Here is a 25,261-nt window from a genome sequence, read left to right on the forward strand (position 1 = left end):
AAGCTCTTTTTTCAGTTTTTCTCATGCTGTTTTTCAAATCAAGAATTTCGAGTTGAGCTGGCAGTGATAATCATACAGCTGCATTCTCTTTAGAAGCAAATGACAGAAAGGAAATAATTACATTTTTTGATTGTAGAACTGTTGCAGTTCTGAACTTTGTCAAGTCAAGTGCAGATTCTGTAACTATTTTTACCATTGTTAAAAGAATGACAATTCCTAAGAAGGGAAAAAAGTCTGAATGCTTTCAATCATCACTAGATCAAGTTTAAACAGAGGCAAACTCTGTGTGCTTAAATGAATTACTAAGTACTGTATGTAAGTGTGACAAGGGTGTTAATATTTTTGTAGTAAATGGACAAATGACCCTTTAGGGGACATCCCACCTTTACAGAGCATAAGAAACTAGTTGGAAGAGAATAAACCTGATTCTCATTAGTCACTGTCACTAGCAAAGATTCTCCCGTCTCAATAGTCCACACAGTTTCTAGTAGAAATAGTAGTAATAGTGCAAGGAGATTATACCTGCATCTTTAATCCTTAAACCAAAATTAGGTTGGAGGGAGAGTTGGGGTTTCTACAAAAGCAGGCTCAGTGCATTGGTCCTCACCAATTATTATGGGTGACTTAAATTATCCAGAGATTGATTGTGGTAATGGGGTTGCCAAGTCAGATAAAGCTAGCAGGTTTGTAAATATGCTAAATGGCAATTTAATTTAACTTGTTCAGGAACCTGCTAGGAACTTTTGAACCTTGTAATAACTAATTTTAATAACTAATAACCAAATTTATCTCTAGCATTTGTAGGGGTGAGCATTTAGGGAATAGCGATCCTAACATGGTCTCCTTTGAGATTACAGTATGTTACAGATGCAACTCTATAAGGGTACAAATAAATACTTTGCCAGCATAAGGGCATTTCTGAACAGTATTAACTGGGAAAGGGTTTTCACTGAAAAAAATGGGAAAAAAATGGGATGCCTTCAAACTGCTGCTTAATAAATACACATCCGTAAATTCCCCTTGTAAGACAAGGAATGTTGTCGCAAAGCAAAACCTTTGTGATTTTATAGAGATTTTGGTGTTGAGGTTGGTAATAAAAGACCTGATTTTAAAGCATTCAAGTTAGCTGGGCAGCTGTAACATATATCAAGTACATCATGGAAAACTATTATCAGACAAGCTAAAACTGAGCTAAAATAAATTATTATAAATTATTATAAAATTATTATAAGATATATGTGAATAGTAAAAAAAAATTAAACAGGAAGGGATGGGACACTTAGGGGCAGATTTACATATGGTCGAATATCGAGGGATAATTAACCCTCGATATTCGACTGCCGAATGTAAATCCTTCGACTTTGAATATCGAAGTCGAAGGATTTACCGCAAATAGTTCGATCAAATGAAAAAGTTGTTCGATCAAACGATTAAATCCTTCTAATTGAATTTTAATCCATCGATCGAACAATTTTTCTTCGACCAAAAAATTGTTACAAAGCCTTTGGGAACCTTCCCCATAGGCTAACATTGCACCTCGGTAGGTTTTAGGTGGCGAAGTAGGGGGTCGAAGTTGTTTTTTAAAGAGACAGTACTTCGACTATCGAATTGTCGAATATTCGAACGATTTTTAGTTCGAATTGTTCGATTCAAAGTAGTAGTCGAAGGTCGAAGTAGCCAATTCGATGGTCGAAGTAGCCAAAAAAACATTCGAAATTCGAAGATTTTTTGATCCAATTCCTTCACTCGAACTAAGTGAATGTGTCCCTTAATATCAGGGAGGGGGGTCAGTTGGTCGATGAGAAAAAGCAGAGATTCTGAACTGTTATTTCTCATCTTTCTACACAACGGAGGAACCAACTAATGAAGGTTTCTTCTTGATACTCCCAATTCTTGTAATACAATTACTTATCCATAGTTCATGCAAGAGAAAATTGAAAAGAGGCTAAAACATGTAAACATAAACAGAGGTCTAGATGGTATTCTTTGCTCTATGATTGCCAAACCTTTTTATTAATTTTTTTAGGATTCATTGAGGTCTGGCATGGTGCCTATTGGCCAATTGCTAATCTGGTGCCACTATTCAAAAAGGGATCCTGTTTTCAGCCTCAAAACTATAAGCTGGTTAGTTTGACGTCAGTGAGAGGAAAGCTTATCAAGGAACAAGATACTTGACTTAATGTCAAATAGTAATGCTATGAGTTTGTGCCAACATGGTTTTATGGATGACAGATCTTGCCAGACTATTTGAATTGCCTTTTATGAGGAGGTGAGCAGAAACCTCAACTCTAGGGTGGCAGTGGATGTAATCTACTTTGACTTTTGATACAGTACCACACAGAAGGTTTATGATTAATTAAGTCTTTTCCATCTGGTTAAATGAAAGAATATTGGCTGAGAACATAGTATTTATACTTGCATAGAGAACCGGCTGAATGATAGACTACAAAGATTGGTAGTAAATGGTAAATTTTCTAATTGGACCAATGTTGTATTGAAAGTACTGTTTCTATTTTTGTTAATTATACTAAATTATGCAGAACTATAAGTTCCATGCAGGATGTTGCCACATTGCAGTGATTTTACTAAATTGGAAAACAAACTGGAGAATGAGGTTTTGTGTTCTATAAATGTAAGGTTATGCACTTTAGCAGAAATAATATAAATGTGAGTTATTCACTAAATGGCAATGTGTTGGGGCTTAATTGAGAAGGAACTGGGGATTTTTGTAGATATAGTCTAATTACAGGCAATGTCATTATGTGGCCACTAAAGCAAATAAAGTTCTGTCTTGCATAAAAAGGGCATAAACTCAAGGGATGAAAACGTAATTTTGCCTCTATAGGTCCCTGGTGAGGCCTCACTTGGAGTATGCAGTGCAGTTTTGGCCTCCAGTCTTTAAGAAGAATATCAATGAGCTGATAGAATATCAATGAGCTGGAGAGAGTGCAGAAACATGCAGCTAAACTAAATGCATGGAATATTTAAATTATGAGGGTAGACTGTCAAGGTTATGGTTGTTCTCTCTGGAAAAAAGACTCTTGTCAAGGGGACATGATTAGTCTTTTACAGTACACAATATCTTTTTTTCCTACAAAACAGATCACCACATCACAAGCCACCCCTTTAAAATAGTGGAAAGAACTTTCATTTCAAGCAATGTAGGTGGTTCTTTACATTATGTACATTGTTGTGATGGCTGATTCTATTAATGCCTTTAGGAGCGGCTTGGGGGATTTCTTGGACAAGCATAATATCCAAGGCTATAGTGATACTAAAATCTACAATTGAGTATATATATATATATATATAGTCAACTACAAGAGGTCCTCTGCACTCATAGTGGTGAGCACAACTTTCCCTTGTTTGTTATAGTCCTACAGGAGCAGTGACCAGCTCCATGTTGTAGCTCCCACCCCTCCCAGCTATAGTCAGGTGATCCCACTGGTGTCTAATAAAAGGGCAGCCAAGTTTGGGAGTTTTACTTTGAAAGCAGCAAGTTAAGTTGCAGGTAAAACTTAGTCCCTTTGTAAAATGTATAATTAAGCAATTGAATTCTTAATGAATCGGATGAAAATTGAGCGTAGGACTGGCCAGATATGGGATCACTTTGACGTAGTTGGCCAGCTTAAATATATTGCAATATATGGACAAACAATCCCTGTGTTGTTTAAAGGGTAAGGCATTTTTTAGTAGCAGTATGCACAAAATGTCTCTGTCTTAAATATATTGATAATGGGTTGAGTGCAGAGGACCTCTTGTAGTTGACTATATGTATTTTGTGGTCACACCCTCATTGCACCCCCGCCTAATGGTTTTTAAAAAATAGTGGTGAGCACAACTTTCCCTTGTTATATATATATATATATATATATATATATATATATATATATATATATATATATATATACATACTGTGGTTTGTGTGAGTATATGGAGGGCTTAGGGTGAGTGTGTGTATCGGTGTGTACTGGGTTTCATTTGGAGTGCTTGAACTTGATGGACTTTATCCTTTGATATAACCCAATTTAACTAACTAACTATGTAACCAATACCCCACAGAATACTTTGTTAATCTACCAAAATTCACATCATAGCTTTGCTAACCTTTGAACATTTGTTCTGGGTCCCGAGTCAACTCTGGGGCATCGCACAGTATATAATTTTCACCTCTGATTAAACAGAGCTAGTGGGACTCTCAGCAGCTTTCAAAAATAAAACTTAGCAAAGAAGGCAATAAGGATTTCCCAAATGTTGTAAACTGGAAAGCATTCAACGCTTGTGCCAAACAAATTAACTTTAACTTACCTTGCTACAATTAGCCCCATCGCAAGGGATAGTGACCTTCTTGCAATATAGACCAAATGAAAATTCAATATATACACCTTTGCGTATCTGCAGATAAGACTAAAGAAGACTAAGACCAAAGAAATAAAAACTCTTCTGGTCTAGACACCTCTGAATTGCAAAATTAAGCTTTGAGGTCAGTGCAACCCCTTCTTCACTCAACATGCTACATTTGCAGGACAGGGCTGCCTTTTGCACAATGATGTTGCATCTCGTGATGAATTGCTCCCAGTGCACCACTTAAGCCTTGAGAACAGTTGCTCAAGAAACGTCACAAAACAATGTCATTATTGACACAGGCCCATAGGAATATACTTGAAGATACTTTGCACTGTGAACCGGGCAATGTGTAATAGCATTACTTCTAGTTAATGTAATCTTTTTTTCAGTGAACTGGCAACTGTTAAATCATTAAAAATCCTTAAATCATAAAAGTGTGTTGAATAAACTTCTCGAAAAATTCTATAAAGTTGGATGTAAGTTTCAGAAAATCTTCTAGACAGCACTGTGTCAATAAGCTAATTTTTCATTCAAGCCAGCCTGTGGCCAAAAACATTGCTATATGTTCATTACAAAAATGCCAATTTCAAAACATCTGCAGTAATAACACTTTTGAAAGGAATAGCTTGCATGTGCAACTACTTACACTGTCATTTGTCTCTTTTTCCTAGCACTTTAAAAACTAATTGTCTAGTTCTACACTGTAAGATTCAGTTTACTGTATGTCTCCAAGCAATTCCACTACAATCAGGAAAGGCCAAACCTGTGTCCCTTGAGTCACATCTTCTGAGCATTGCACAGAAATAGGTTGGATTAGAAGTTTTAATGCTTTTTAACCTGTGTGCTATCTTACTGGGAGAATTAATTTGCTGCACTGGCTACATAACCTCGGCCTATACCAACCTAGACAGTGCCTGTCTGCAGGGAGAAATCATTTTCAGTGCTCATTCAGCTGTTCAATTTATATGCCAATTACTGGATTACAGGATCTCCTATTCCATTATAATGATTTGTTTGCTGCAATAGAGTGCATTCACTACTTTATATAACTAAAGAGTCTGCACCCGATTGAGGGAGGAAAAACTACTGGTTGATGAGATGATCCTTGGAAAAGTTCTGAATAAAAAACATATTTTTATGTTTAAAATGGGGGAAAATGTTCTATTTACGCCATATGGCAATTGTTAACAACCAGTCTCTAAATATAACTATTAACTATACATGTGACAACTATTTATACCTTATGTTGGATATGCACTGCATTTTTTTTTAAAGACATGATTTGATATAGTGAATAAAGTACCCCCTCTTGTAAATAATAAAGTTACCGAGGAGTTTCATGACCATATAAAAACACGAGGCCGAAGGCTGAGTGTTTTTATACAGGTCATGGAACTCTGAGGTAACTTCGAATATCCTCATATTTTGCAACTGGGGGTACTTTATTTATTATAATACACAAATTTCAGTGAGTCATGTGACAGAAATGACATCAGAACTCACCGTTTATAACTGATGACATCACTACTCACCGTTTATAAGGATATAATTTACAAGATATTCATGGCTTTTGTGTATTATATACCTAGACAGATTCACAGGAAGCTCATTGGGTATAAATAGTTGGCACATGAATAGTTAATAGTTACGTATATGTGGAGACTGGTTGTTAACGATTGTCACATGGTATAAATAGTATGTTTCACTTTGTATTAATTAACCTGAAAAAGGCCTCAAGCAGGAGCCGAAACGTTTATGGAAGAAAGCATATGGACAATTTTGTGGATCACCTTCATTGTATGTTATAAACTTAACACACACAATATATATATATATATATATATATATATATATATATATATATATATATATATATATATATATATATATATATATATATAACCTGCCCCTTTAATGCCATGGAATCCCTATACTAAACTGCCCTCTTGTGGCCAAACAAAGCAACTGTAAAATTAATTATAATCCCTCTTACATGGAGTCCATGCCACATTAACTATTAAGAAATATCTGGCAGACTTTTCTGTAGGGATCTGACTTAAAAACGTTATCTTTGACATTACATCACAATAAATATGTCAGTGCCTCAGATGTAAGCAATTATAGTTAATGGCCACCTCTTCCTGAACCTCTTACTTTGCTGCCCCAGTTGGTACACGGGCATCAGAAATTCTGATATAAAAACTTTTGCATGAAAGATCATAATACATTTATTTTTCATACCCATATATTTTGTCGTCTTCTACATATACTGTACCTGTGTTTAACAAGCTCTCTCAATTTATTTGCACATGTGTTGGATTTATTATAAGAGGTTTCCAGCAGTGCACATGGTTGGTAAGTTCTGTGTACTGTTTTTGCATGAATGTATTTGTCTAGTTATGGGAATGAGAGGCCTCCTCAAAGGACAAGGCAAATGCAGCAAGCAACTTGTGTAGCAAAGGCCTTCATGTATAAATGGCCTTCATATATAAAAACACAATTTACTAGATGATATAGTATACTTTTTTACACTTAATGGATTTTGATTATTTGCGTCCTTTCTTATTTGCAGGTGTGAAACGTGGAAGCTCAGTGCAGGGAACAAGATCTACTTCTGCAGTCCAAGGAACTAATATGCAGCCTACCCAGCAAGGTACTCACTGAAGCCAGAGGGTGACTGGGCCAAAAAAATGTAAATTATGTAAATTAAATTATGTAAAAATGTTAAATAACAAACAAATTTATGTGCTTGTAGTCTAGGTTTTACACTTTTTTTGTTACTATCATACATATTATTGTGAGGGTAGTGAGATCATATTCTGTATCAGCAGGTCTAGTAATCTATTTTAGTTTGGGTGGACTTTTTTATTAAAACACTCAATTTGGATTTTGATAAATATGCCTCTTAATGTGCCACACTGGTTTATAGTATTTATAGTTGGTGCATGAAGGAAAGTGAATGCATCCAAGTATATAAAGCAATTTGTATAACAAATATGGGACCCATTATCCAGAATGCTCTGGACCTGGTGTGTTCTGGATAAGGGATCTCCATACCTTAACATAGTCACATAATACCATATGATTAATTATATCTTAGGTAAGAACAAGGGCAAGGTACTGTTTTATTATTACAGAGAAAAAGGAAATTATTTTTAAAAAAATGTGATGATTTGCTTAAAATTAAGTCTATGGGAGTTGGGGTTTCTGTAATTCGGAGTTTTCTGGGTTTATGCATAACAGATTCCATAACTGTACTATTAATGAGCCCCCCAGTTATGAAATGCTATTTCTTGGCTTAAATAAGTGCCCATTTTTATTCTATTAGTAAATAATTCAGATATTGATTTAAAAAAAATTCTCTTATTCAACAGACTTTTTTCTATGTACATATAAATTATATGTCCCAGCAGTACATAAAAATGATTCTGAGTTGTTTGTACATAGTTATAATATTGCTATTATTTTCAACTCCTCCAGCAAGTGGTAGACCAGCAGCAAGGCCAGCTCCGGCACACAGGTTTCCTGAAGAGCAAGGTTGGCAAGTTTTTATTCATTAGATTTTTATTTTAGTGTATATGCATCAACTGTTCAAATAAATCTGAGGTCACAGTTCTGAAGTGTCAATTCAAGTGTTGGGGTCCTCCCTTGTTCCTGGAGGAAAGGATTTAAGATTCAATAAGGGGAAATTTGGGGAATTACTTATTAATGGATGCTTCTGCTAGATTCTTAAGGTGTTCAAGGTTATTAACAAAGGGAGAAATATTACTTTGCTATAATTTAAGACAAACCCTTTCCCCGAATGAATATATTGGCTGGGCTTGAGTATGTTGTATTTTCAATCTTCAACCACTATGTCACTGCTTTTTAATAGTACAGGTATAGGATCTGTTATCCGGAAACCCGTTATCCAGTAAGCTCCGAATTACGGAAAGGCCGTCTCCCATAGACTCTATTATAATCAAATAATCCAAATTTTTAAAAAAACGATTTCCTTTTTCTCTGTAATAATAAAACAGTAGCTTGTACTTGATCCAAACTAAGATATAATTAATCCTTATTGGAAGCAAAACCAGCCTATTGGGTTTAATTAATATTTACATGATATTCTAGTAGATTTAAGGTACCAAGATCCAAATTACGGAAAGATCCATTATCCGGAAAACTCCAGGTCACAAGCATTCTGGATAACAGGTCCCATACCTGTACCAATATAGACTGATTTTCATATGTATGACTTATTGTATTGTGTAATGGTCATATAGGTGGCACTACTATTCCTGCTTCTCAGCCTGAGTCAACCTACTCCACGTCAGCTTCTCGAAATGACAAAGTTGATAATTTCGCACCACAAGGTATTAGACAGGACCGTCCCCTTCGACAGACTGCATCATACACGGCATCTGTGCCAACAGCAGCAGTGGTCCCTGCGAGGCAGCCACAAACACAAGAAGAAGAGGAAGAGGAAGCCAATAGCTACGACTCGGATGAAGCAAGTAAGGAGATAGGTTTTGTTTATGTACATGTACAGAAGAAACTGGCAAGCTCTCAGGCAACCTGTTTGAAAGAAGAACTTATATTGAAGCTTTCCCTGAATTTACTGGTTGCTCTGTGAAAAATAACATTACATTAGCTAGTTAACTAGCTGACTGATCAGATATATTCAAGATAGGGTTTTAAGAGGTCATATTAAGGAGGCAATGTACAATGGCAGCTTGACATTTATTTCACAGTTTAATAGGTATTAAATGTGTGCTTACGCAACATTGCATTTATGTCTGAGATTTTCTTATAATGAAAAGTATTATTTTACTTCATTTGCCTTTCTTAGCCACGCTTGGATCTCTGGACTTTAGTCTTTTCTATGACCAAGAAAATAATTCTTTGCAATGCGGCATTATCAAAGCAAAGGTAAGTGTTAATATTATGCAAAGACATACTTGTCTTCCATCATTACCAGCTGATGCAAAGAGCAGGGCAACACTTTCAATGGCAGGTCCTTCAATAAATACTCTTGCTCTGCGCGGGTAGTTTTTTGTAAACTGATAATGTATTGCGTCATTGTTACCTTAAAGATTTTTTATTGTGTTTTTCATTTTATTTGTTTTTCATTTTATTTATGGGGCAGATTTACTAAGGGTCGAAGTGAATTCGAGGGAATTTTCGAAGTAAAAAAAATTGAAATTCGAAGTAATTTTTTGGATACTTCAACCATCGAATGGGATACTACGACTTAGAATTTACTTTGACTTCGATTCGAAGTAAAAATCGTTCGAATATTCGACCATTCAATAATCAAAGTACTGTATCTTTAAAAAAACTTCGACTTCAATACTTCGCCAAATTAAACCTGCTGAAGTGCTAGGTTAGCCTATGGGGACCTCCTACAACCATTTTCTAAGTATTTAGAGGTCGAAGGAAAATTCTTTGATCGATCACTAAAATCGTTCGATCAAACGTTTTTTATTCGACCGCAGGATTGCCAAATTTGTTGAAAAAACTTCAAATTCGATATTCGAATTCGAAGTTTTTTAATTTGATGGTCAAATTTCGAAGTTTTTTGTACTTCGAAATTCGACCCTTGATAAATCTGCCCCAATGTGTAGCCTATGCTACACTATGTACTTTGCGCTTTTAGGCATTTAAAGCAAGTATTTTGAAATAAAAACATCATAGAGACCAAAACCTCATCTATATCTGCTGTATGTAAAATAAATTGTGGCAAACTAATAATAAACAAGTAGCATTTCTTAATAACTGCAACATAAATTCTAAGAAATGATTGAGCAATAATGTTGAGCTGGTTTTTTTTAATATAACTCTCAATACATGACACCCAGTCTCAGTAAACACAAATAATCCTCTACTTTCAAATATTTGTCTGTTCATTATCTAAACTGTAATTTTTTTTTTTTTTCACAGCAAACTTTGGGGATTTTCTTACTAACCACTAGCATGTCAAGTAATATTGTTAGCTTTAACAAGAACAATGCCACATACTCCTTTCTGTGAAAATTAATTCTGTTGCTATGTGATTGTGCAAATTGAATTAAGCATGGGAGCAGGGAGTGTGTTTGTTTCATTACTGAACATATTTCTTTTTATTACTGGGCTCTCATTGGGGAAAGACACCAAGACTTCTGCACAGGGTTCTAGAGTTTTTCTCAGATAATTAGAGGACCAAATGTACACAACACGCAACACATATCAACAAACTAACAAATTTAGTTAGACAATGTCCTATTGATTACTTTTTAAATAATAAAGATATATATTGTTGGATTGATAAATAATTGTTAAGGCCTTTTTTTTACATTCTGCATTATGACACATCAACAAGTTTCCTACTTTTAAATGCGTTGAAACCAGCTTGTACCTTCCTTTACTGCAAACAAATGCTCCACCTAAAACTCTGATCATTTTATTTTTTCTAGGGCCTAAAACCTATGGACTCCAATGGCTTAGCTGATCCTTATGTAAAGCTGCATCTTTTACCAGGGGCGAGTAAGGTAATTTACAGTGGTTGGAATGCTCTGGTTGGTTAATATACCTTTTAAAATTGTGGGATTTTCTTTCTTTTAAGAGCGCATCAAAACTCAGCTTTGTCTGTTCATATTAGAATAGTTTATGTTTGTTCCATTGTGATAATTAAATTGAAATCAATAGTGTCAATGCTAGCTAGTCGGTAGACATACAGTAGATTGTAAATTTCAGGATAAAATTTTGTCTACTGACTCCGTGTCCAAAGCAGCTGACAGTTCTGCTCATCGCACTAGTTTAAACCACTAGCTGAATTATGTCTATTCTTACAAACCCCAACCCGGTATTAAACCTCAGACTCTACAAACATTTCTAGTTTTATTTTGTTACATTTAAACTGGCCATAGATGTTTAAAAGATTTTTAAAAGATCTTTTCGTTATCGTAGGACAAAGCTAATTTTGAAAGATTGTTTCAATGTACTTTAAACAATCAACTAAAAAGACTATTTCAAGCGCTGTTGTCTAGTTGAAGCCACAAAAACTGTAGATAGATTCCTGCTTTTTCCAGCAAACAATTGGACAATGGATAGATTTCACTGTGAATGAGGAAAACAGAAGCCGGCTGAAAATCATTAGTTTGCAGGATTGTTTGGTGCCCACTAACCTCACAATAATTTGATGAATTTGTCAGATCGCACTAAAATCAGTCATGAGAAAACTAGAGAGAGAAAAATAATTTATGGCCACCTTTAGTGACTACAGAGAACCATGTGTATCATTAGAAAAGAATAAACTCAAAATACATTTGATTTGAGCAAGCAATGACTTTTAGGAATTGGACATTTTATGATATACAGGTATGGGATCCAGAAAGATCCAAGTTATGGAAAGGCCATCTCCCGTAGACTCCATTTTATCCAAATGATCCAAATGTTTAAAAATGATTTACTTTTCTCTTTAATACTAAAGCAGTACCTTGTACTTGATCCAAAGATATAATTAATTCTTATTGGAAGCAAAACCAGCCTATTGGGTTTATTTAATGTTTAAATTATTTTCTACTAGATTTAAGTTATGAAGATCCAAATTACCGAACGATCCGTAATCCGGAAAACCCCATGTCCCGAGCATTCTGAATAACAGGTCCTATATCTGTACCAAAGACCAAAGCAGTATGGAACTCATGATCGCTTCTTTTTACTAAAGGGCGAAGTGGCTAACGCTGGCGAAAATTTGCCAGCGTGAAGTCATTTCAGCACTTCGCCGATTTACTAATGTTCGCTGGCGTAATTTCGCCAAGGAGATAGACTCTGGTGCAACTTTGCACTCTTAACGCCAGCCGAATTTCGCTCTGACGAAAGAGCGTTACTATGAAAATTCACTACGTTTTTGATTTTATTGACCATTACCTCTATTGCCAGACTTGCCTTTGCCACCTCAGGCCAGGCGAAGTGCAATAGAGTAGATAGGAGTTCCTCAAAAAAAGTTCCCAAGTCTATTATTTTTCTTTTCCTTTTTACACCTAAATTCATAATATATCTTTCGCATTACAAGCATTTATAAACATCTTGCATGTATAACTTCATACATGTTTTCCAATGTTTATATTCTCTGCCTTTTCAGATATATACTTTTCTCTTTTTATTTAATCTCTTTTTATTATTCTGTATACAGTGCTCACATTTTACAGAGATCATCATTAATGAATCTCCCCTCCTATCTAGTAATCTAGGTTCATTATAACACAACATACATGTTCTACGGTTTATTTCATCAGTAGTTTTTGGAGTGTGGGTAGAGACTTAAGTACCCAGAGGAAACCACTGCACTGTAAGCACAGTAAGAAGCATCTCTGGCATACTTTTCTACAATTGTCATTTATATTCACAAACACTAATTAATGTTCACATATAAAAAAACAGCCATTCCATGTGATTATATTATACATCACCCCCCCCCCAAAACAGTAGAGCATGATTCATAAAATGCATATACATTTTGCTTCTTTGGAAACATGCATCTACCGGGTAAAATTAAAACTGGTATTCTTTATATTTAGGCTAACAAATTACGCACTAAGACACTCAGAAACACTCGTAATCCTATATGGAATGAGACTCTTGTGTATCACGGGATCACTGATGAAGAACTACAGAGGAAAACGCTAAGGTTGGGAGAACAATTTCTTTTATTCCAGATTATTATTGATCCAGTGCTATTCAGCACAGGGTTTGGTATTAAACCCAACGCAGGCCATGCTTTTTCAGCTTTTCTAATTGTACATGAAGTAGTAGCTGTATTGGATTTATCCTATCAGTTTTGTAGTGGCTTATGTAACTGCTTCAGGCTTTTGTTGCTTTAGGAATGATGAAAAGGTCAAACAAACGATTTGATCACAATCATGGCAATATTTATTAAAGTGGTGCTGACATTAAAGCAATCAAAGTGTTGCCCTGCACAGACGTTTACTGGATGTTCAACTACAGATTTAGAATTGACATGTTCATCAATAAAGTGAAGGGTACAGCAACAGATGTTGCAGCAGTAGACCTTAGGGTGTATAGGGTCCACTCCAGTATTGACTGATCCTTATTTCATAAAGTTAATAATTAAATGCATAAAGACACCATAACATGCAATGGTGTGTCCAGGTAGCTGTTTCCAAGGTAATACAGAATGCAGAAACACTGCTTAAAGTAGCCCACATGACATGTATTGGATATTTAAGACCGAACGAAATACTCCAGCACGTGTTTTCTGCTTAAGGGTTAATACCCGTATTTAATGTCAAGCCAAAAGGTTAGGGGGTACGCCCCCCGAAACGTTGTAACCATTTGGCTTGACACTAAACACGGGTATTTAACCCTTAAGCAGAAAACGTGTGCTGGAGTATTTCGTTCGGTCTGAGTAGTGGAGGTGCCGTCCTCCTATGCCCCAAGTCCTAAAAAACATAGTGAGCATTAACAATATCCTTGCTATATACTCCTAACTATAGTTAACAATATATGCTTCTAATCCAAGTTTTGTACAGCTATACTGGTACATTTTTTTTAAGATTGTTATAATGGTGACTTTCAGACACAGGTTTTTTGGTCAACTGGTTGGAGATAGCTCTACAAATTAGGACTCCAGCTCTAGAATTCATCCTGTGTGTGTGATATTATTTGTCACCATGGTAGAAATACTTATAGATTTTTGGGGGCAAATATAAAACCGGAATATGTGGGAAGTCAGTATTCAGATATTTCTTAGTAGGCTCCATTATCGCACTTTTTCTCAAACTTTCATAATTAGGCATTTGAATATCCAGAATTGTAGACTGCATTGAATCTGGAGAATCAAAACTGGGGCTGCCTGGTGCGGCTGAGGCACCAATGGCTATTAGCTTTATTTAGTAATGTAGCAAAATGCATTCGTTATACTGTAACCTTGTATTTTCTGGGCAGCCTATACTTCCCTCTTTAAATAAATTATTACTTATATTTCATAACTGATTATCATACAACTGAATTGCAGAATCTCTGTCTGTGATGAGGATAAGTTTGGCCACAATGAATTTATTGGTGAAACAAGATTTTCCTTGAAGAAGCTGAAACCAAACCAGAAAAAGAGCTTCAATGTTTGTCTGGAGCGCGTGATTCCGGTATGCTGTGGGGAATACAGAATTGGTCCATCACTCCGCTACTTGCTTCACCTCCACTATCTGTTTTACTGTTAGAATTAACATTTTATTACTTTAACTGCAGATGAAACGTGCTGGGACTACAGGATCTGTTCGTGGGATGGCTCTCTATGAGGATGAAGTAAGGCACCTCAAATGTTGAATATTGTTTCTTTGTAGTGTTTCATTATACATAAAATCAGATATTTACTGAACACATCCGTTTAAAATCATTCTAATATCATATCTGATACCCCAGACAGGTGCTCCTATTAGCAGAAAACTGCACTGCCCTGGTGTATTTCTGTGTATTTCTGTAGAAGCTCTTTTGGTCATGATCTTCTTCCTCAGTAGAAAGAATGAAGCTGGCTTTTTTTAGTCTAAGGGTCTTTTTTAGTCTAAGTTTGGCTTTCGTTCTACTGTGTATGTACCTATAGGACCGGAATGAAGAGAAGATGAAAGAAGCCAAGGAAAATGGCGACGAGGAGCTACTTTAGAAGTACCCTTTGTGCAGTTATTAGCAAACAGGAGCACCGGCCCAGGGTATCAGGTTAACAATTATAATCACTGGGGTGGGGAAGCATTTTGACCCCCAGTGATTTAAACATTTGTTCTGATTTTAAGTGAAAACTATCTCTTATTCATCTATCTCACTCATGACTATACCTCCACCAGCATATCTGTTAGATCATAGAGCATGGTTTTATATTTATAGTCGTTAATTGTTTTGCTAATTGAATGCTTATCAGTATGTTGTCTAATTTGCATACAAACACAATGCACAACAGCAAGGTGTTGATTTATTGGTTTAGCATTGATTCTCTATTTCCCTTTCTGTCAATTTACAAAAATATTTTTTTTTTAACCAAACACTGGTAATCACCCCAGTAACTTGAACTGCATGCATTTTAAATCAGTGCTGGGCAAAGCTCATGATTTTTCATTTTTGGGGGTTTTAGAGCACTCTGTTGACACTGAACTCCAGTGCAGCATAGAATGCATGATGTTCAACTACTCAATACAGTCAAACTCTATAGAGGTCACTTTACATAGGGAAACAGTGTGCAAAGTGCACTAAATTGGGAGCTATCCACCATTTTTCTCACACTGCCTTCCTGTTTTAAATAATTTACACATATTGGAGCACAGGAGACCTGCGGCTGCCCCTATAAATACAGAGCTACCTCCTTGTAGTGCTATATTCATAAAGGGCAGTAGGGGGCCCATAGGCAGGGCCCCCCTCTGAAACCCCCGGCCCCTCCTACCATGTGGCCCGTGTGCACTTGTACACAGGAGAGCAGGCATTTGTGCCAGGAACGAAGGCATTGTGGATCTGGGTGCGGATCCGGCCCAGTCCGACCCTGACCATAGGTGCTCCGTCCCTCCCTGTACTCTTCCCCTAATTTTCCCACTGGCACATTGTTTACTGTTTACTGTGTAATGTCAGTTCATTACACAGCTCAGGGAGATTTTCCAGACAGTCAAAGGGTTGGCTCTAAATAAATGTTTACTGTAAATACAAGGTAAATCCCACCCATCCTTCCTAGTATATTAAATTATGACTGACTATGCATAGTGAAACCTACACAACATTTACATCTAAAAAACATTAAATACCACGATGTGAATGATTACAAAAACACAAGACAATGAAAATATCTGTCACAGAAAATATTCAGAGCAATAAAGAACAAAATATCCAAGTGGAAGAAATGATTTCCTGTGTCTGTGTTCAGTTTCATTCACATTGCTTGAACCTTATGACCGCAGCACCTGCTGTAAATTGAAGTGCCATCTGGAGTATTCATCAATTCATCATAAACTATGATTGCAGAGAGCACAGTCAATCAGAGGATTTTTGCATAAGAAATTAAGGAAGCAGATTTACCTTTACAAAAAGAATTCAACACTCTCACTGGTGGTTCATTTCTACTCTCTTGTTAGATGGCTGGAGCCAAAACATTCCATATGCATTAGGAATATTAGAGCATTAAACATCCTTAAAGGATAACTAAACCCTAAAAATGAACATGTCTACACATGCTACCATCTTTAGGGAGAACTAAACCATAAAAATAAACATGTTTAGATATGCTATATTTTATATGCTGAACTTATTGCACCAGCTTTTAAAGGTTCAACATCTAGACTTTTACATTTTTTTTAGGAAGGTCATTGACATTGCACATGCTCAGTGAGGCCTGGGCTGTTGTTGAAAAACCGAGTTTGGGGGTCATCACAAATTATCAAGATGAAAATGTGATTGGCCTGTCATAGAGCTGATGCTACAGGGCTGATTATTAAATTCCGACTCTAAATGGATTCGTTTCTGAGCTGCCGTGTAATCAAAAACCAAATTAATTACTAATCAGCATTGTGTAATGACATTTACTGCATATTCTATGCATACTGTATATTGTATACATATTATATATGACAGCAGCCCAGAACATGTGCAGCGAATCAGCAGAAAAGAAGATAGGTTGCTACTGGGGACATGTTTGGATTGACAGATTTTTACAGGGCTGAGGGGGGCCTTAATGGGCAGCATTTGTAAACTACTGCTTTGTAGTCTTTACTTCTCATTTAAAAAAGGTGTTACCTAAAAATTAACTTTTAGGATGTTGTAGAGCCAGTAACAGTAATCTAAGCAAGGGCAGAACGTTCTACAGTCCACATAACTGTAAGTCATTAGGATTGAAGGTAGAGGTGATTATTAGGTTTTCTGGGTGCAATGGGCAAAAACATACAGGCAGGTTAATTGGCTCCTGACCCTAGAGCTTGTATTCATTGTTGGAATGTGCTGTGGATATAATTATTCATTTCTTGCAATTTGTAATGTGGTTGAATGCTTTCACCCTTTACCCTCACTGTATAATGTTCTGGAAATGCCAATACCTATCAGTGTATAAGGTGCATGGTATGCCTTTATCAATTGCTCTTACGGTATAACACAGTTATAGTGATAGTCTAAGGCCTATGCTAGAATATATTCTATGACTTTTTTACATGTTCACCAAATTCAGAAATCAGTTATGGAACAAAATATGTTATTGTTAAGTCTAATAGCTTAAACAATGACATTTCCAGTAACCATGGCAACCTCCTAGCAGTTTAAATGGATTAAAATATCAATAACAGCATAGTGGCGGTCTCACAGACAATATGCTACATTTTGGCTGTGCATTTTTGTTATTCACAGAATTTCATAGCTTTACACTGATGGAGAAAACACAGGCAAGGCAGGCGTATCTCATTTGAATACGTCCATTACTGTAGCATACTATCAAGACAGATTTTAATTACAAATGTTCCACTTCTGACAGATTTCCAGGTGGCTGCATACAGAACAGGCTGCCACATGGCAAACCAATCCCATGGAATACTTTTTATATATCAGTGGCATCTCCTGTGTTTGATCTTCACGTGCAAAAAAAATGCTGAAGATATGTCACCATGTGATGTGGACTTTATAGGTCAATATCCTATGTAAAACCTAAAGGAGGGACTTGAGAGCCATTGACAATGAAAGGAAAGGGAGCGCAGACAGAATTAAGGCTAAAATGAAAGGCAAACAAACATTAATCACATAACATAGAAGGGAAGGAAGCAAAAACAAAAGGTAAAGAGATATTGAGGACAAAACATAACAGGGAATGGAGCACAAATAAGAGATTGACTGGGTTTGAATTAAGGTTTGAATCATTTCTCCTATCTCCTATCCTATCTCTATGTGTAGTGTAGTAGGGATTCCTAGTAAAGAGAACTGTACATATGGAAATATGATTGGAAAGTTGGACAACCCTTACTGCCTCATGGCCATATAGCCAAATTGATTCGCCGCCAGCGAATAAATTTGCGAAACGCCCGCGAAAATTCGACCGGAAAAAACGGGAAAATTCATGAATTTTCCAGCAAAGCGAAACGGCGCAAATTCGCCCATCACTAATATTTAACTTTTTATGGAAGAATTTTAAGGTATATTTATTAGAAGCACAGAAGAAAGTTCTATTGTGGTGCTTGAGAACAGAAAATTATTTTGACAAACATTTCTACAACTACCTGGCACCATCCTGCTGTCCGCCAGCTCTTGTGTGATTGTTGTTTCAATGTCCCATGCAACACCTTACTGAAGATTATAGGAGTTTAAATGTAAATCAAGTTTGCTCTGGTGAGAGGCACTTTCATAGTCCCTGTCAAAGGCTTTAGATACACATGATGTTACAATTAAATGATTGCCATTTTAACAATCTCGGACTCTAAAAGCACTCAGTAAAGGCACTCAGTTGATCATCTGAGCTAATTCTGTCTTTCTCCAGAATGATCGTGGGGGAGATGTTGAAGAACGAGGGAAGATTTTAGTGTCTCTAATGTACAATTCCCAGCAAGGGGGTCTGATTGTTGGAATTGTACGTTGTGTTCACTTGGCAGCAATGGATGCTAATGGCTACTCTGACCCATTTGTTAAATTGTGAGTATATATATATGGAATAATTATAATGCAGCTTAATATTGCTTTTCATACCAGCAACAAAATACACTGCAAAATTAATGAACATACAGCAGGGAAAGTATTGAAACAGCAATGTTTTTCTCAGTAAATTGATTTCTAATGGAGCTTTTACACCAGATGTCGGTAACAACCCATGTAATCCACAAGTACAAAGAACTCAAAACAAATAAATCCATAGATTAAGTTTTGTGTAGTAAAGTGGAATGACACAGGGAATAAGTGTTGAACACGCTTACTGAAATGTATTTAATACTTAGTAGAGAAGCCTTTGTTGGTAATGACAGTTTCAATATGCCTCCTGTATGGAGAAACTAGTCACATGCTTTGCTCAGGTGTGGTTTTGACCCATTATTCCATAAAACGGTTACAGTGGCCTCTTCGATGAACTTGGAGATTAAGTTCTTTCCTTAGGTTTTTAATTGGATCAAGTTGGGTGTTTGACTGGGCCATTCTAGCAACTTTATTTTAATTCTCTAAAACCAATTGAGTGTTTCCTTGGCTGTGTGTTTGGGATCATTGTCTTGCTGAAATGTTCACCCTCATTTCATCTTCAGCATCCTGGTAGATGGCAGCAGATTTTGATCAAGAATGTACCGGTACATTTCTCCATTCATCCTTCCTTCAGTTATATGAAGTCTGCCAGTATCATATGCTAAAAAAACAGTTTGTCGCGCAGCAAATTTTTTGTTGACACGCGTCTTTTATTTGATCGCACGGGCGTCAATTCTGTGGCGAAACAAGGCAAGGAAATTTGCCAATCCCTAATTACTTGGGTTGTTACCAACATCTGGTGTAAATTTCATGTCAATAGCCCCATTAGAAATATAATTACTGAGAAAAAAGTTGACGTTTCAATACTTATTTTCCCTGCTTTAAATACTGTATACTGACAAGGGCAGCATCAAGCACCACAGGTAAAAGATACCGCCCCAACTGTAATCCCACCCCCCAGTAACGCTTTTACCTGAGTTCCATTCATGATCCCTTCTCCTCAGGACACAATAACAACATCCATTTTTGGGACTAAAAAGGCCACAGATTTAATTACAACTTTTAAAAAACAGATACATTAATAAGAAAATATCACACTTTTTAAACCAACAGGTATAAAATCTTGAAACATAAGGAAATAACCCTGTTTCCAAGGAATGCTTGCCAAGAAACAACTATTCTACCCCTTCCTGGGCTACCTGACATGCCAGCCCTTATGGTTGGGTGGGAAAGTGAAACCAGGCAACCAATTATCACCACTCGTGTGGGACCCATGCTCGTCAAAAACCTACATCACCACCAGTCGGCTACTTAGTGGTAACAATCAGGCAAGCATTCCACCGCCCACTGTGGCAAATGAAAGTCCTGTATACAACTGATGCTGATGCTGCTCCTGCTAAGCAAATATGGTGCTGGCTGGTCTCCCTTTCTCTTTCCCCCTTCCTCCTTCCCTACACTGCATTCTGGTCTGGTGTCCTTAATATAGACATGTACATTACATTATTTTTTCTCCTCCTGAAATGTAATTGGTCCTTGCATGGTTTATACTGCAGGTTGTAATTTTGTAGTCCTGTTCATCTAGGGTAAAATAAGTGATCAAGTATTATATAAAATTATGGGAAGGCAGGCATTTTGGCCACCAAAATGTTAAAACATGACTACCCTTCCTTATAAGATTTCTTGTCTAGACCTTAAGGCTTTTTAAGGCTTCTCTACTGTAATATTTCTTCCTAACTCTATGAATCTCTCTCCCTGAACAACTTACAACACATGTTCTTCTTTGGGCTTCAATTAGTTTATCACTGTAATAAAAATATGTAATAGTTATTTTATAGGTAACACATTTTGATGTTGTATTGTTGTATTAATGCACAGGTGGCTGAAACCAGACATGGGCAAGAAGGCAAAAAGCAAGACTCAAATAAAGAAAAAAACTTTAAATCCAGAATTTAATGAGGTAAGAAGACAATGAGCTGTTTAGACTTGGTAAAGCTTGGCCAAATGGATAGCTAACATGTTAACATTCTGTTATTGGCCACAGCTTTATCAATTTGACTTTAGATAATAAATAGAAAACATAACAATAAATTGTTTAATAAATACAGAATAAACAATAAAACAACCATAAGAAAAAGTAATGCAAGCTTGACTTCTAAGTCCCTGGCAACAGTTTCAGGCCACCAGCCACTACTTTCCCAAGTCCCCACCCCTGTAGGGAGACTTCCACTCCTACACTCAAGCCAAAATTAAAAATATCCAGGCCCACCAGGTGCACCGTATCTAGAATAAAATAGGAGTCTCCCCTTTCAGCATGACAACGTTACCATTGCAAAGTTAACCTTGACGGGATTCTTTCCATGGCATTTTGAGAAATAGCAATACTCCACAAATCTATGCACTTAAACAGTAAAATTCACAGTAAATTAATTCCTGGGGCCAGATGCCACAACTTTAACATGTCTGCTTGATATGCTTTATTAACTCTCTCATGGAAGTCATCATTCCTTCCCTTGTGCAGAAGGAGAATACTCAGGGCCCCTACAATTTGAACATCCCCTTCAAATGGTTCCTAACTTGCAATCATTACATACCTCTTTGCCTGGGCCAAAACATATCCACCATCCCAAAAAGTAGGAGTGGTTGAACACTGATAACACAGCATACTCCAGCTGCAACATTAAGAAAAACAATACAGTATTAAGAAGCCACTCTAAAATCAAGAGTGTTGCAAAGCAGGAAGTAGTGTTGTGGCTATTATGTTAGACATCCAGTCACTCCAGCCTTTATACATTACATTTTTAGCTGCCTAATTATATTAGAAACATTTTTGTTCTAGGGTTTGAAAACATTTTGCAAGACAGTATGTTAAACAAATCTTATGTCGAACATAGGGAGAAAAAGTGTTTATAGTTATTTTAAGCATTCAAATTTCCATATAAGATTAATGGAACTTTACTTTTCTTTGGTAACATTACCTATCTATATTTCCAGGAGTTTTTCTATGATATCAAGCACAGCGACTTGGCCAAGAAGCAGCTGGATATTTCTGTGTGGGATTATGACATTGGAAAATCCAATGATTACATTGGTAAGCTCTTGTAAACTGTTACAAAGCTAGTGGTAAAGCATTTGTAGGGTGCCTCATTGGGTTCCTGTCATCATTTTCCATTTGAGACATGTGGAGGCTTATTATTTAAGGTCAGATTTTAGTAGTTTTAGAGGTTTTTGAAACTACAACTAAACTGAAAATCTCTAAGATCTGAATAGAATATGCACGAACAAAAAAATCATTGAACGATGCTCTAAAAAGTAGAAGTACCTCAAAAACCTCTAAAACATCCAAGTTTTTCAGGCAAAAAAAAATCTCTAAAAGTCTGATTGGATTAAAAGTGGTCCAATAAGATGAGCGCAGCTCAGGGCTGGAACTAGGGGTAGACAGAGTAGGCACGTGCCTAGGGCGCAAAGGTGGGGGGGCAACAGGTACCTACGTTCTCTGCCTCCTACCCCTAGTCCGGTCCCCTCTCTGGCCTACTGTCCACTTGCACATGTGTCAATTTGCACATGTGCACAAGCTTCTATTCACGCATGCACCTGCAAGCATCTATTCGATTATGCGCCCGCCCAGTCGGCGCCACAACCGGTCAGGTTGCCTAGGGCACCTGGCTGGCCTGGCCCGGCTCTGGCGCAGCTTCCATTGACTTCTATAGAACCTCACCAACTTTTACTTAGCGTAGTTTAGTATTAAAGGTTTTGTGTTTTTTTTTTCACTTAATAAATGTCAAAGTAAATGTCAAAGTTTAGAGCTTTTAAGAATATAGGAAAACTAAAAAAAATTTGAGATTCGTGGACAAAATTAAATAAAGAGTGGGTTGCAATATGATATAATGGGGTTATTTACAACTATTGCAGTTTTACAATTCTTAACATATCAGATTTATAGCTGCATACAAATGGTATTTGTGGTACATCACAATGCTGATTCGGGAGAGGTACAGGCATGGTTACAATTTCATGTGTCATCTAAGGGGTGTTAAAATAGGGTTTGCAAGCAGATTGCTTTTTTACCCCCCAAATGCATACTTAAGCAACAGTTTATATCAAAGAATCTTACCAAACTGGTATATACTGTATATTTAAGCAAATTTTTCCCTTTAACGTCTTTTCCCTTGAGGCCCCATTTTATGATATTCTCTTTGCTGCTTTAGACATCACCTGATCAGAAATACTGCAGCTCTGTAACAGGAAGATGGGTGGGAGTAAAAGACAGAACTTTGTTAATTGGCTTATGTGACCTAACATGTATGGTGTGTTTGTGTGCACTGTGAATCATAGGATGCCAAGGGGTGGCCCTTAGTTCTTAAAATGGCAATTCTATTTATGATCACAAAATGGCACCACTAAAACAGTATATTATTATGAAAATGGTTCATTTACATGAAGCAGGGTTTTACATATGAGCTGTTTTAAGCAATATATTTTTTATAGAGACCTGCACTGTTCGCGGGTATAATTATCCATTAAAACAGTTCATCATGCAATGATGTTGTCTTTGTAGGTGGATGTCAGCTGGGCATCAACGCTAAAGGAGAGAGGTTGAAACACTGGTACGAATGCTTGAAAAATAAAGATAAGAAAATCGAACGCTGGCATGTCCTACAGAATGAAAATCACGTGGCAAGTGACTAAAGTGCCATGGAATTGTATCACATTCATTTTCTGTACCAGTTCATTGTAAACTTTTTAATGTCTTGTCTTCCAAAGTCTTCACAATTGAACCTGTAGTATTAGCTATGGAAACAAAACGACTACTAGATGCTCTTAGACTCTTCTATAATAACATGGGGAAAGCAGCATTTGTGTTTGTCAGTGGGCAGAATGCTGACTAAAATGATTCCTCAATGATTCTTGTGCTTGTTGCCATATTGCCGGTTTGAGAACCTGTCGTTTAGAGAACAAATGGTTTACGTTATCTTATATAAATAAAAGCTTTTACTGACGTCGTTCCATAAAAGAAAAACCTATTTCTTAGCTTGATAATAGACAGCCTAGAAGGAAGAAATGTGTACATGTAGCTTTTATAAAAGAAATACTTTGTTGAGGCACAAAGTCTTTTTGTACAGTATTATACAGTTTGTATTGATATGCCAAACAGGTGAATAGTTGTCTTAGAGATAGCTCATCCAACAGGGGCCATTTGAATTCCTGTTCAGTCTTATTGGCTCTTTATATGACATGTATGAGCACAAAACTTTGTGATATGTAACCTAAAATATTTAGTGGTCTCTCTTTGTAGCTTGTAGTTAAACTGAAGCTCATGCCGCCAGGCAGATACCCAATAAATTAACAGGGGATAGCATTTTGCTGTAGCTTGAAGCTTATATTTCAGGTATATACAAATGCTGTCTTTTTTCTTTTTTGCCAGATGTATACATTTACCGACAGTTACTAGTTTAAAATGTCCAACATTACTGCTTTCTTAATGAGCTATACATGGCTGCATTCTGGACAGATAAACCGAAAAGAGAACACAATGAATCTTTCTATAGACCAGGAATTTCTGGTACTTAAAATACAAGGAAAGGTGGATTCAGTGAGGGAAGGGGGGTTATTATGTGATTTTAGTTGTTTACTTCAGACCCCTGACTATCTTTTTGCTTCTAAAAATGCAGGGTTGGGCAGGGTACTGTACCCTCTGTACCTTGTCACCGTATGATTTCAGTGGCCCGGCATCCTCTGAGTTTGTATATGTATAGTAGAGAAATTGATGAAGAATATCTGTACAGAGCTTGTGCTCACCAAGACTGGCATAGAGGATGCCGCAGTTTGGGCTTAATCTATAGTTATGCCACAGGGTCTGTAAGTGAATGACTAGACTCAGCGGTAGGGTACCTAACAACTTGGCACTCCAACCCTTTGTTATGCTTTCATTGTTCTTTAAAATACCCCAGTGTCTTAAATCTGGCATTCCCTAATCTCCCAGTCCTCATGCTAACTGGTCTGCTGGGCAGGAGTTAGGGCAGCATTCAAAGTACCACCCCAGACTAACTGTGTCTGGAAAACACTAGAATACAAATTGCCACTTGGAAATACCTTTCTCACTATAGAAGCAGACGCAGTCAATTAGAGTACAAAATATTCACCAAGTCTGGCACGTGACACAAAGTAACCAGATAACATAACAGAAAAATGAAAAATACTGTCATTTAATTAACATAACATAATGTAATGCTGACACTTTCCTATTATTATGTATGTCACATTATTGTCA

The 25,261-nt window shown here is 36.7% G+C and overlaps 1 protein-coding gene across 3 annotated transcripts in view; it reads left to right on the forward strand.

The window, feature by feature from the left end:
• rph3a.S (rabphilin 3A S homeolog) overlaps window positions 1–25,007 on the forward strand; it is a 107,669-nt gene extending 82,662 nt beyond the window's left edge. The window contains exons 10-21 of one of the 3 annotated variants that reach the window (XM_018237522.2): window positions 6,920–7,000; window positions 7,828–7,884; window positions 8,613–8,843; window positions 9,179–9,258; window positions 10,782–10,856; window positions 12,888–12,997; window positions 14,345–14,471; window positions 14,575–14,631; window positions 18,809–18,960; window positions 20,869–20,950; window positions 21,985–22,081; window positions 23,549–25,007. In XM_018237522.2, the coding sequence (XP_018093011.1) occupies window positions 6,920–7,000; window positions 7,828–7,884; window positions 8,613–8,843; window positions 9,179–9,258; window positions 10,782–10,856; window positions 12,888–12,997; window positions 14,345–14,471; window positions 14,575–14,631; window positions 18,809–18,960; window positions 20,869–20,950; window positions 21,985–22,081; window positions 23,549–23,679 (1,280 nt within the window). In that variant the 3' untranslated portion in view covers window positions 23,680–25,007. 3 annotated transcript variants of the gene reach the window in all.
• The last annotated feature ends 254 nt before the right edge of the window (window positions 25,008–25,261 follow it).

This window comes from Xenopus laevis, chromosome 1S (genome assembly GCF_017654675.1).
Source record: "Xenopus laevis strain J_2021 chromosome 1S, Xenopus_laevis_v10.1, whole genome shotgun sequence".
Lineage (NCBI taxonomy): Eukaryota > Metazoa > Chordata > Amphibia > Anura > Pipidae > Xenopus > Xenopus laevis.